The following is a 14,346-nucleotide window of genomic DNA, read 5'->3' as shown; positions in this document are numbered from 1 at the left end:
TAATAGAATTTGCATCATTTTTTTCAAAGAAATTAGCAAACCTACCATGTAGATTGTTTTTTCATTTCAGAACATAAAAAAATCAGCAAACCCTACAATGTACATTTTTAAACAAAAAAAATGTACATTGTAGGGTTTGCTGATTTCTTTAAGTTTTAAGAAAACAAAAAAAATGTAAATTTTGCTTATAAAAGACCAAAAAAACCAAAAAATATAAATCTTACCTCTTATAAGAAGGTTGAAATGAAATGCAACCTCTTTCCAATCCTCTCTAACAAGCTTTTGATGCACCAAATGCAAGTATTACACTGCCCCAATGTGATTTGTTGAAGAAATTCTACTCCTCCTCCTTGCTGGTTGCCCTACTATGCTCTCTTCTTTTTCCTCACAAGTCTCTCTTCTCCTCCTATTTTTTCAATAGAATGAAATGAGATGCCTTTTACAACTAAGCTAAAAATATAAATGAAAAAAAAAGCAAGCAAAACCATTTTTTAAATGTTTTTTTTTTGCTTTTTTCGGCTGTTTACGCCGGCCAAGTTTTGGGCTCGGGACTCGCCGGGTCCGAGCCGAGTCACCGAGTTCCAGGACTCGGCCAAAACTCGCCGAGTCCGGGTTCGAGCCACCCAGGACTCGCCGAGGGTGACTCGACCCGTGACTCGCCGAGTTTTGGCGAGTCCTAGCGAGTCTTGGAACTCTGCTCTGTACAGATACTGTCATTATTCAATATGTAATTTTATTTGCAACTGTTATTTTCGACATTCTTTCCATTAAATTAGTCATTACAAATAATAAGACTATAAGAAAGCTGCAGTATCTAGTTTACTTGTTGCATCAAAATTTTGGAGAAAAATATGTCTACAGTGTCAATATGGCAGTCTCCATTTCTGTAAGAATTTTTCCCCCAATATATGCAAATGATAAGCAATTTCCACATCAACTTAAATAAGAATAAGCACTCACTGTATTTGTAGCTACAAACCACCTGCGAAGTCTTCAACAGGCACTGAAGCTGCATTGCAGTCTTATTTTGATGATATATTATTTAACTTTATCTAATTGGAGATGTTTTCTATAAAGGTACCCTAAAATTAGTTACTACAGACACTCTCTATCCAATCCATGTAATCTGAAACAGAAGTAGTTGAAAATTCAGATGTATATATAGTTATTAGAATTATATTATATAGTGCCCTATAATGGTTATCAAGCTACGCAAAGTAACTTAATTTTGTGCACATCAATGAAGACTAAATGCATCAATGAAGTTTCTAAGAATTACTCAAGACTAAATGCACCATAGAATTGTAGAAAACATTGCTCAATATTATTAGAAGTAATTTTGATATGAGAAAAAGGGATTACTTATCAATCAGGTCCTTTGCTTCATATGACATATCTTCAGGGACACTTGGCCATGGAATTTTTCGGTTGAGAATGTTATCAAAAATTATCTGCCAATCAACCAACAAATTTCAGAAAAAATAGCTACATATTTCAACCCTTTAAGCACAAATTTTAAAAAACAATTTCCAAATACTACTGGTCATGCTGCTCAAGATATAAAGTGATTCTAGCAAAAAAGCCAATATCCAACCTAAATTTTTTAGCTAAATTGGATTTAAGAAAAGGGCTGTATAAGACAAGACATTCAATCTAAAATATTATGGGTATAACATTGTAAATCCCCATTCTCAAAATTGTTTCTCACATCAACACTCTAATCGAAAGATAGTTAAATCTTCCTCTTGTTCTTACTAGTCTATTGTCTAAACCAGAAATCCCTGATGAAAGGCATATCACTAATTCATATAGGAAATGATACATCTAACCAGATGGAACATTAGGTTGATTGTCCCTATTAAGACAGAATAACTTTCCTCACCAGGAATTAAAACTATAAAGAAAGAAACAGATATAGTATCAGCAAAAATAACCTCTTCCTAATGCTACATACATAACTACAACACCTTCAATTTCTACATAAAACATAAGGCTAGCCAGTCAATGAAGGAGAAATCTGATAAACAGAGCAAATGACAACAGAATTTCTCGCCAACGTGTAGATCTCTTTTCCAACACAATTGATTTGCAATAAACAATATCCCTCAACAAATTCAGATGTAATTCAGTTAACAGAATAGTCACAGAAAATTCTGATAAAACATGTATACCCACATTGAAAACATAATTGACACCAAAACCATGTCATTTCAACACATCATTGTTGTCGGGTAATTATGTCATACCCGACAACAATCATGTCATGTCCGTGTCTTGATCGTAAGACTATTGAAGACCCTTACCTTATTTACTTTATTTTTTCCCATAGGCCAGTGGGATGGTGAAAAGGGAAATAATTAGATAATTAAATTTAAGTTGTTAAAAAGTAACTTTACATTATAAATTAAAAAGACAACTTATATTTAATCATTTAAAAACATTAAGTGTGGTTAAAAATGGTCTCAAGAAAAGGACTTCTTGCCCATATTATGGATTTAATTTCTAGAGAAGGAACATGACATCTTCTTTTGTCTAAGGAAGAAAATCATCCTAGCCATATGAGTGATTTCATCCAAAAGTCACCTGAGTTTTGAATGCATCAGATTTCTTGGCGTTTGGTATTTATTGTTTGGTGTAACAACCTAACCTATTCTTTGATTTATTTTTTGCAATATAGAAAATGTATATGCAATGTCTTCACAACACTTTTTGATTACCTAGATCTTGGAAAGGGCAAGGTGAAAGCATTTGGTGCTTCTATCCACACAACTATTTTAACATAAATGTAGTTATAGAATGATATGGAGGCAAGCCAACCAAAATACACAGGTGGAAAAGACAGCCTAATAAACACCTTTTTGGCAGTCAGCCTATCAACACCTCTTTGACAAATTGCATGATTGCAAGCCACTGGTAGAATGACTAATAAGCTTGACTCAGATCAAAATGGCTGATAATGCCAGCTTATTCAATTTCAAAATGGACTAAATGATATGCTATAGTGATTGGTGGTAACCACCCAGTCTTAAAAAACAAAATGCACACAATTATGATCCTCCAGCAGTATTACCATTCAGGCTTTAGAGGATATGCATGAGACGCATAACAATATATCTAATTAACAAGTACATTGTCAAAACAAGCTGATATCAAATTCCATTAATAAAATCAGACTACTATAACACCACAAGTTATCGTGAAAGATGTATCAATCTGATATAGAAATCAGATTCACACAGGTCTGAAAAAGAAAATTCCCTTTGCTGGTATGGTACGTACAGCAATAAGGAATAACAACATACATAAACACTAAGTCATTTCTCCACCTCAATAACTCTTGAAAGTTTCAAACAAGTTCATGGTGCTACCAATCAAGAAAGAAAACCAACAAAAAGAGCAATGCCTAGGTCTGGAACTCACACACCACCTTACAGGCAGCTCACTACGACCTCCTTATATGTAGTGAGCCTAACCAAATCTGACTCAAAACCATTCACTTACTACCCTTGTAATTTTGTCAAACACTTTGTATGTGAAGTTGTAGCTTGCTGATGTGAATTTCAGTTTGCTGTGTATGCTCTTAAAATCAAGTAGAAATGATGCAAATGCTTTGAAATGAATGCCAAAAGATCCAACAATAAGCTGAGAATGAAATGCACTTGTTTTTACTCTTTTCAAATGCAAATACATGAGTTCCTGAGGTAAAATGCATACCTACAGCCAAGTAGCATTTTTACAAAAACTTGGCATGTAAACTAATGTCCATCTCCAGAAAATAGTCATTAACACAAACACTTGGCATACAAACTAGGAAGCTGATATGAGAGTAAACAATGCTATCATTTAAACACCTGAGATATATGCATACATACTTCTGATTACAACTGCAAGTAAGTACTATGACTCTTAATGCAGAACATATGCAATATAAGGAACCTGGAAATTTATAGCAGCAGTACCAAATAATTCGATTCTCCACATGGGCTGACTGTCTTCACTCCAAAATGCTATGAAAATCTTCTAAAATGCAAGAGAACCCTCCAGACCATTTGTTGGAATTCTTCCTAGCTCCTAAGGTTAAAATCACCCTATACATAGGAGCACCTAGCCAGGAGGAATGAAGCCTTCACAAGAGTTTGATATGACCTAGAAAGAGTGCCAGTAGTCACAAAATTTAAGCTCCAATATTATCCTCAGGTCTGCGAATTAAAAACCCTGCAATGATCTGCTCAAACATTGAATTAAACTCCTCTTTAATGCATTGATTGAACCTCTGGATGAAGTCCACAATCGAGCAATGATTCAGCTGATATCGCACAGCCTCAAGATTGCTAAACACTGAAGAGGCTACGTTCTCCAATGCAAGATATGGCAGAAAACCCTTGCTTTCTTCCACAGTTCATGAATGAAGAATTAACAATGCTTAATAATAATGAATTCGATCATCTCTTGGCACTTTATATAATTCTGAAAGCTGGCCGACCCCTTCTAGAGACTTCTTAATCATTTAATTGCATTTATTATGTTATAAGCCTGCACTTTAATATTTAATAAAATCTTCCTTGGTATACCCATCCAAACAATTAATTAAATGGCCCCCTTTTAATGATAAATGGACCCTTGAGTTATAAAGTGCAAATATAACATTAAGATATAACTTATGTATTAATATTTGACTTTATTTCATTAAATGTCCCTTATATTATATAGTCCAAATATTAATCATTATTATGCACTTATAATTAATTATTATTTAAGTATTACTTTAATAATAATTAAAATATCATAACTCCTATGATAACCATTATTTCTCAATTTTGCAAACCATAGGGTAGTCCACTGCATCCACTATTCATTTGGATACCTCATTAAAAATAGTAAAGGTTCCTCTCAAACATCCATTGACTTACTATAAATAGTAGGTGTGTGAAACCGAGTCAGACGAAGGCCAAACTGGACCAAATGAAGAGCAATCCTAAACATTTCTGACTTCCAGAATGGGAATAAGCCTCCTGCACTACCAAATGGAGCCTTCTAACCGTTAGTCTTAACCTACAAGAGCCAATAATAGGCTAATCCAATCATAAACCATATCATCCTAAAAAGGGGACATTAAATTATAACTACAAACTCCCCTTTTGAAGTCCTACAACTTGCAATGTTAGGAAGAGTGGCTATCTGAATAGTAAATGATGATAACCAACTAAGAAAATGTACCAACATAAGTTACCAACAATGTATCAAACGGCTAGGCAAGAGGGTATAGCTAAAAAGGGTACTACCAAATCCCCTAAAGAAAAACCATTTTCGAACTCTGATATTTGATTTGAAAACACATCCGAAAACCTACAACTCAAAATACATCAAAAAACACCAAACCCTTCATAGCTGGAAACCCTAAACTGAAACTTCAATCTACACAATGGTTATCTCTGAAATTGGACCACTCCATTCTAGCTAGGGTTGTCTGATGCAGGAGCATCCCCGGTCGATGAGCAATCTTGCATCAACCAAAAATATTTCCTTTCAGTTTTGTTCTTGTTTAGTTCTTTATGCAGTTTTTTGTGTTCTTACCAGTTGGTACCGGTAGTTGCTTTCTTTTCGTGGCCGATCTTATTTCGGTTTCCAGGCTGGTTCATGTGCTTAATTCCAGATTTCCAATTCATTTGGGTTCTTTTCCGGTCAGTTATCGCTTCCGGTTGACCGTTTCTAGGTTCCGGGACAGTTCTTGTGCTTACCGGTTAGTTTTCCTTCATTACTGATGCAATTCTTGGTGTGTGGATCTATCTTGGGTCTTGTCCGATGTTCTTTGGCATGTAGCCGACCTTCCTACTGAACTGCACATCGTGGTTGTTATTTTCTGGAAAGATTTCTTTAATTCTTAGGGCTGACCTAGTTACACATTTCATTTTCGTGCATTGGTAAATGTAATCTTATGAGGCCGACATGGATATGTTCCGGTGGGTATAAATATGATATTATGTAATCATTTGTAGGGGTAGAAGAAGTCGAATTGAGAATAAGGATTGAGATTCGCATTTTGTGATCTGGTTGATTCTTAGAGTCCTGATTGGATTGTATCTAGCTTGAAGCCTGTATGTAACCGGTTAACTACTGGATGTTCTCAAAAGATTATATGATGATAACCGGATGGTTGCCGGAAGTTCTAAAGCAATAATATGATCTTTTTATATAATCTTGTTATGTTTTCTTGCTGCTTTGGTTTCGAGTAATATAGGGCCATAGGGAAATATGGGGGGCTCTTCTATAATATCCCCTGTTCTATAATGACTGAGAACAAGGACTATTTGCTGCCAAGACTGCGTGTGATGCTGTTCTGAAAACTGTGTTATGCTGACAAGAATTTGCAGTTTGATAGGAAAGCCATTGAACATATGATGAGACTGATTTAATCAACTAACAAGGATTGAATAATTATCTAGAATGCATAAACAACTTCTAGAAATGTAACATATCAGATTAGGCTCTCAAATATGGACAAACTACTAACTGACATTAGGACAAATAGTTGTCATACATCCTCAGAAAAGGTTACATATAAGGTGCAATCAATACTCCTTCAATTCTTATTCATACGATAACCCAATGTGACATTACAATGACAATGATATAGTCAGACACATGGACTGATATCAATTAACCATTTTCAGACTTCTGAAGACAATTGACAGTCCAAAACTTATGCACACAAACTTAGAATTTCAATGAAGTTTATTTGCAAATGAACCTGGTATGAGACGCCTTGAAGAAGCAAGCAATATCACGAGTAAGGGAGTCTTAAATGTGCCATTTCAACCCTCTATACCCATCGCCCCTGCTGCTGCAACTGAAGTCTCATAGAATGTTGATTTGGTGGCTGCAAGTCCTTTATTCTCCTTTAAAAATAATCGCCCTTCCTTGACAAGTGTAGCGCTGTCCTCAGAACTGAGATTCGATGCTAAATAGATGACTCATGAGTAACATCGAAGGTTAGGAGCTGCCTGCCACGATTTTTTATTTAGACTGAATAACATTTACTACTTCACAAAATTGACCTCAAATTGTCTAGTAAAGGATCAGCATACTCCATCAAAAATAGCAGTCTTCAAACCCTTGAAGTGATGCAAAGTGTCTCAGATCTGATATATGAGCAAAATCGTGGTGGAGGAGGGTCTGATGCAAAGTGTCTCAGATCTGATATATTGCCTGCAAACAACACAAAACTCCTCCAATATGCTTCAAGAACATTCGCCTAGCCTCTCCAAATGTGTAGACACATTATCACCATTCATTAACACAATAGATGAAGTCTTCAACAAATCATACACCATGAAAAGTAATATCAAATCTCAATTATCTCAGTATGAAGGACTGAGTGTCGCTCACTCTCAAGGCAACCCTTCGAAGGATCTCTCACCCCCTCATTTATGCACATCAAAGCGAGGTTTCATTCCCTAAGACCAAATCTGCGGACAACCCTTGGCTCCACAACCCCAAAACAAGAGAAGATAACAAATAACCGATGCCAAAACAATGAGCCACGTCCCCATTTTATCCTTTTCCTTACATGGACCAGTTGGCCTGTATTTTAATATTATTTCTTAAGTGACTTATTAATTATTTTATTTTTGTACTTAAGTCAATTTATTAATTTAAAAAAATATAAAGTCATCTCACGTATGTTTTTTAAATGAATATAATGAGACAACTTACATAATATTAAATTAAATAATTTTCCCTTATTTCTCCTTAAATCAAACACAAACAATTCTAGGCCAAAAATCGGGGACATTACAATCCGCCCCTCCCAAAATTTCTTGTCCCCAAGCAATCACAGCTGCAAGGAACTCTTCCCCCACCTGGATCCCAAGGAAAATTATGTGTAATGCCCATGTCATCGTCAATTAGCTCCAACTGAATCCGCTGAACCAACCCAATCTCCTCATCAAGTGTCACAGGAGTGTAAACCTCATAAGGAAGCAAGTCAAGTAACTGACCATACTTGCTCTCATCCTTTGCAAAAAGTGAGCCATCAAATAAACCATCCATCACCTGTGCCCCTGAACTATACATCTGAAATAAGTCATGAACATGACGATCAAAGGTGAAGCTATATAAACTCCTCACTATGTATACTTCTGAATTTCCCTCCATGAGACCTATTTGAAATCCTGATGCACTAGAAAGATCCCAAATGTCACTATCAGTACTAGAATGAAAAGAGTGATCCATATCCAAATCATAGAGTGGATTATCCAATAACCATGTGGCATCAAGCTCAAACAATGGTTTGTCCATCATCTCAAGCTCCTCTTGAATAACCACATGATCCCTCTTCTTGCTCTTCCCTCTACAAAGAGAAATAGAATGCAAGCTCCTATCTACAATTCCCCTCAACATGTATGTCCTGTCATTTAATTCAAACTTCATTCCATCTTAGGCACATTGAGGGTAAATACTCCAATGTCTTGGAGCCATTTCATGCCCAAGACTACATCCACTGCACCCATGTTGACCACATAGAAATCAGCTTGTAGCTCATAATAATTCAACTGCAAAGTGAGATTACCTATCCGTTTGGTGCACATGAGGGTATATCCACCTACAACTCTAACTCTAAATCTGCTGAGGTCCTCTGTTTGCAACCTGCATCTAGCCACAAATCCTTCATCAATAAAATTGCGTGATGCTCCAGTGTCTAAGAGTGCAATGCAACACTGTCCATTGACTGTTCCTCTAAATTTGAAAGTAACCTCATCCTACTCGTCAGCAAACAAGGCCATAGGAGAAAGATTCCAATCCGGCTCAAACTCTCTTGAAGCAGCTGGCTGATCCGAATTTTCAGATTTAGGATTCTCATAATACACCCACATTGCACGATTTGCCTTGCCCTTAGGTCTCAAGGGGCAATCATGCTCTCTGCTATAAGGCTCCTTGCACCAAAAGCATAATTTCCTTCTCCTTAGATCTTCTCGTGTCTCCTCATCCATCATAGGTGTTGATTTCTTTTTCTTTTCAACAAGTTGCTGAGGACTCTCATTGTTGGTTGAAGGAGTTTCTTTAAGCGAACTTTTGTTTTTAGGCACTACAAACTCCATACTCCTAGCTTTTTTCATCAGTTCCTGCAATGTAGGTGGGTCAAAAGCTTTCAACCAGCCTGTAAGTGGATCCATCAAACCTTCAATGAACAAGACAACCAACCTTCTTTTACTAATGTTAGGAACCATAACAGATAATCTCTGAAAATCAGCAACATATACTTAAAGAGTTCCCTGTTGCTTCAATTGCGCCAACTCACGAAAACTGACTTCAGTATCCTTAACATCAAAGCTTTCAATCAACTTATCAATAAATTCACCATATGTGGTAATGAGATTGTGGCCAAATGTGATCAAACCGTGGTACCACCACTCATGACCAGCTCCTTCCAAATGTAAAGTGGCAAATCTTATTGCATCTTCTTCAGGCATAAGTCTTAATGATAGATAATTGTCAAGTTTTTGTACCCAAGACCTAGCTGTTCATTTGTTACTTCCATCAAAATAGGGCATCGTGATCTTACCAAGTGTCTGCTGATAATCATTTCTTGGCGGAACATAATGATCATTTCTTCCTCCTCTCCTATTCCTTTGATTCATGAATTGATCAAAGGTCCATTGATCCTTCAAATCACTAGGTAGAGCATTATATTCTTGGTAAGCTTGCCTAGCTTCATCTCCAAAGGTAGTGGCTGCAACAACTAGAGGTTGTTCTTCCCTTGGTGTGAAAGTAGGGAAGAGTGGTTTAGAGGCTGATCCTCTAGTAGTAGTTCTGTGGACAAACTTGTCTCCTTCAGTATTCTTGATATTTTCATTGTTTCCACTATGTTCAACTTCATGACGTGGATGAAAGTTATTGTTGTTGGACTGTTGTTCCATATTTCCCAACAATCGAGACATCATATCAAGCATGGTGTCAAATTTTATCTCAATTTGTGCATCTTTGTCTTCTTCTGCCATAATTTTACCAGCGTTTCTTTCCCTTAATGCTGCTGACAATGTATCTACTTAGGTACTTGTGGAATTTGGTACAGCTGTCTCCATTATTCCCTATTATAGTACCTGACTTCTCTTGCACTCATTCAAAAAAATCTGACCACAGGATGGCAAGACAAAAGCTCTGATACCACTGTAATATCCCCTGTTCTATAATGATTGAGAACGAGGAATATTTGCTGCCAAGACTGCGTGTTATGCTGTTCTAAAAGTTGTGTGTTATGCTGACAAGAATTTTCAGTTTGATAGGAAAGTCGTTGAACATATGATGAGACTGATTTAATCAACTAACAAGGATTGAATAATTATCTAGAATGCATAAACAACTTCTAGAGATGTAACATATCTGATTAGGCTCTCAAATATGGACAAACTACTAACTGACATTAGGACAAATAGTTGTCATACATCCTCATAAAAGGTTATGTATAAGGTGCAATCAATACTCCTTCAGTTCTTATTCACATGATAACCCAATGTGACACTACAATGACAATGATATAGTCAGACACATGGACTGATATCAATTAACCATTTTCAGACTTCTGAAGACAAATGACAGTCCAAAACTTATGCACACAAACTTAGAATTTCAATGAAGTTTATTTGCAAATGAACCTGGTATGAGTCGCCTTGAAGAAGCAAGCAATATCATGAGTGAGGGAGTCTTAAATGTGCCATTTCAACCCTCTATACCCATCACCCCTGCTGCTGCAACTGAAGTCTGATACAATGTTGATTTGGTGGCTGCAAGTCCTTTATTCTCCTTTAAAAATAATCGCCCTTCCTTGACAAGTGTAGCGCTGTCCTCAGAACTGAGATTCGATGCTAAATAGATGACTCATGAGTAACATCGAAGGTTAGGAGTTACCTGCCACTATTTTTGATTCAAACTGAACAGCATTGATTACTTTACAAAATTAACCTCAAATTGTCAACAAAAGGATCGACTTACTCCATCAAAAATATCGCTGTCTTCAAACCCTTGATGTGATGCATTCCCAATGGCCTATGAGCAAAATAGAGGTGGAGGGTCTGATGCAAAGTGTCTCAAATCTGATATATCCCCTGCAAACAACACAAAACGCCTCCAATATGCTTCAAGAACATTCGCCTGTTGTCGGGAATAATCATTATGTTATGTTGTTATGTTTATGTTGTCGTCGGTAATAATGTGTTACGGCGGTCAGTTAGTTAGCCGACGGGTAGGTAGTTGGAGTCGCGACGGTTGTGTCGCACCCCTTCGGCTGTCATATATTGTACCACCTCCGGGTGTTGGAGGACATGTAATGTTGGCAACAGATTATAATATGAACATCTTTCGACATTAATGGAAAGCTTATTCTGGTACTTCCTTTGTAATTGCATTGTGCATTGCTGTTCAGTTTCTGTATTCTTCCTGTTTACCTAGTGAGGTAAACATTTGGCGCCGTTGCCTAGACGAACTCAGGAACGGAAGACACGGATGGCGCACAGACACAATGGGCCTACCCGTTGGTGAAGTAAACCCGGAGAACCGACGACAGCAAATTTTACGAGAATTTCATGAGCGCCAGGATGACGGACGTAGGGAAGACCGACGAAGGACAAATAATCCTTAAATTGTGAAAGGAGAGAAATAAAGAACACTGTTAGAAGCAAAAGAATTATGTTGATTGTATACAAAAGAATGAATTAATAAAGACGTGTTGTGTTTTGATTTATGTGTTGAGAAACATGAAATTGTACCACAATTAATGCCCAATTTACTGAATAAAGACAGAAATAAGAAATTAGAAACCGACGAGTGGGAGGCTGCGCAGAAGGCTTTGATTCTGGAACAACGTGTAGAACGTAGACGGAGGCTAAGGCAACTTGCCGAAGGACGACCTGCCGAAGGACGACCTGCCGAAGGGTTGCCCGAAGGGAACAAAGGAGGTGTCACGGAAGGTGCAGAAGCCGAGGGGAATTTCTACGCGTCGCCAGACTATGGTAGAGTGAGAAGCCTTGAAGAGTTTCTGGAGGAAACTAGGTTACGGAGAGAAATAGTTGAAGAGACTCAGGATCGGTTCAAAAACTTATCTCTCACGCCACAAAGGGAGGATCACCGAAGGGAGCCGAGCACGGGTGACGACGAAGCGCCACAAAGGGAGGATCACCGAAGGGAGCCTGGCACGGGTGACGACGAAGGGGAAGTTAACCGCACGGTAGGTATAAGGCAGAACACCGTACCTTCGGTCACCACCACAGGAGACATCAGCGGCATCGGAGGAAGTAACCGCACGGTAGGTACAAGGCAAAACACCGTACCTTTGGTCACCACCACAGGAGGCATCAGCGGCATCGGAGGGAGCAGCACCGGAGGGCAGACACAGCCACAACCACCTCCAAGTAGACGATTTCCATCAATGGCGACCAAACAGAAGTTACCCAAATTCAACGGGGATAGCAAAGATGATCCCGCACGGCATTGCCGTACATGCGAAACCATCTGGACAGCCAACGGGGTGACTGACCAGGATGAATGGATGAAGCAGTTCCCCGCCACACTGAGAGGAGTGGCTATTGACTGGTATGCAGACTTGGATAAAACCAGTGTAACTACGTGGGATGAATTGAAGAAGGCATTCGAGAAGGAATTCCGGCTTCTCCGGGATGATAACGAGATAGTTTCCAAAATCTACGGAACAAAGCAAGGAAAGAAGGAGACCGTACGGGCGTACGGGCGCCGACTAAAAGAGTTAGTCGGGAAAATGGAAAGCCAACCGGCCGATGGCTTGAAGAAGAGGTGGTTTGTCGAGGGTTTGAACCCTAAGCTACGACGAAAGATGAAAATTGTGCCTCCAACATCCTACGACGACGCATACAACCGGGCCATGGACCTGGAAAGTGAAAATAAGACGGCCAAAAAGAAGAAGAATAGATCTTCATCATCATCTGAAGATGATGACATATCGGAAGAAGAGAGTAGTAGTGACGAGAAGCCGAGGAAGAAAGTCACAGCCCTTCAAAAAGATATGGAAAGGATGTTAAAAGAATTTAAGACAATGAAGGGGACTACAAGTAAGGACGATGAACTATGGTGCACGGAGTGTAAGGAGAGCGGCCACACCAAAGGTGCCTGTCCCAAGAAGGCATTCTGCGACATCTGCCAGATTATGGGGCATTCTACGAAGGAATGTCCATAAAATCTGAAGGCACGTAACCAGCAAGTGCTCTTTGCGCAGGAGCAGCCATCCACATCGGAGGCAAACAATAATGCATCATCTAGAGGATACCGGGACAACAGACGCGGCGGTGGAAGGAATAGCAACAATACCAATAACGGAAGCCGTATCCAGTATGACGCCAAGGGCCAGCCAATTATCCAATGTAGGGCCTGTAATCAGTGGGGGCACTTCGCCCGTGATTGCACGAAGGAAGCCACCCCTCAGCACCTCTGCCGTTGGTGTGGGCCAGGCGACCATGAGGACGCAAATTGCCCGCAGGCAGGGGTTAATCTCCTCAACATTGAGAAGGCTGAGAAGACTGGTGAGAAAGAAGTACTGGCGATCACCCGCGCCCAGACGAAAAAAGCCACTTATCCCGACCCCCGTACGGAGAAGGAGAGATTACGGGAGGCAAAGGCCAATATTGAACGTGAGATGATGACCGAATGACGGAACAACGAGGTGGCGAGTACATCATTCCGTACGGAAGCAGAAAATAACATCATTGGGCAAATATTGCATATGGAGGTGCCGATAAAGGTAAAAGACCTTCTAGACTCTATGCCACAATTGAGGACTGCCATCCTCACCAATGTGCAAAGCACCGCATCGTCGAGTGCACCACAGGTAGGGGTTCCTGCGACTGCATCGTCGAGTGCACCACAGGTAGGGGTTCCTGCGACTGCATCGTCGAGTGCACCACAGGTAGGGGTTCCCGCCACCGCTACGAAGAGTACACCACAGGTGGAGGTTTCCGTCAGCCCTTCGACTGACCCGATGTTACTAGCCGTGAGCAGTGGTAGACACCCAGCTGTGGTAGAAATGGGTATCCGTGGGACCATTCTGAAGGACACCATTGTGGACGGTGGATCTGGGGTGAATGTACTACCAGAAGAAACATGGAAGCGGCTGGGGAAGCCCACCCTGTGGCCACCCACATTCAACCTGGTGGGAGCGGACCAACACGGCATTAAGCCACTCGGCCTGTTGATGGCCCAGCAAGTGACAATTGGTACGCAACCATTCTTGTTAGATTTCGTGGTCATTCCCTCGAAGAAGAAAGGCTATGACGCCATCCTGGGGAGAGTGTGGTTGATCAACGCGAGGGTAAACCACAACTGGAA

At 39.5% G+C, this 14,346-nt stretch overlaps 1 protein-coding gene across 5 annotated transcripts in view; it reads right to left on the bottom strand.

The window, feature by feature from the left end:
- LOC131032595 (probable serine/threonine protein kinase IRE4) overlaps window positions 1–14,346 on the bottom strand; it is a 317,811-nt gene that overhangs the window by 110,941 nt on the left and 192,524 nt on the right. For 3 of the 5 annotated variants that reach the window (XR_009103479.2, XM_057963623.2, XM_057963616.2), the window contains one exon: window positions 1,363–1,451. Coding sequence is in view for 2 of the 5 variants with exons in the window: in XM_057963623.2 (XP_057819606.2) it covers window positions 1,363–1,451 (89 nt within the window). In the remaining 3 variants the exon portion in view is untranslated. Of the gene's footprint in view, window positions 1–1,362; window positions 1,452–10,662; window positions 10,863–10,989; window positions 11,103–14,346 lie in introns of those variants that run through there. The other 2 variants (XR_009103480.2, XR_009103481.2) reach the window with 2 other exon arrangements.

Source organism: Cryptomeria japonica, chromosome 3 (genome assembly GCF_030272615.1).
Source record: "Cryptomeria japonica chromosome 3, Sugi_1.0, whole genome shotgun sequence".
NCBI classification, from domain to species: Eukaryota; Viridiplantae; Streptophyta; class Pinopsida; order Cupressales; family Cupressaceae; genus Cryptomeria; species Cryptomeria japonica.
Note: the sequence above shows the minus strand (reverse complement) of the source record. Positions and strands in the feature narration are given on the sequence as shown.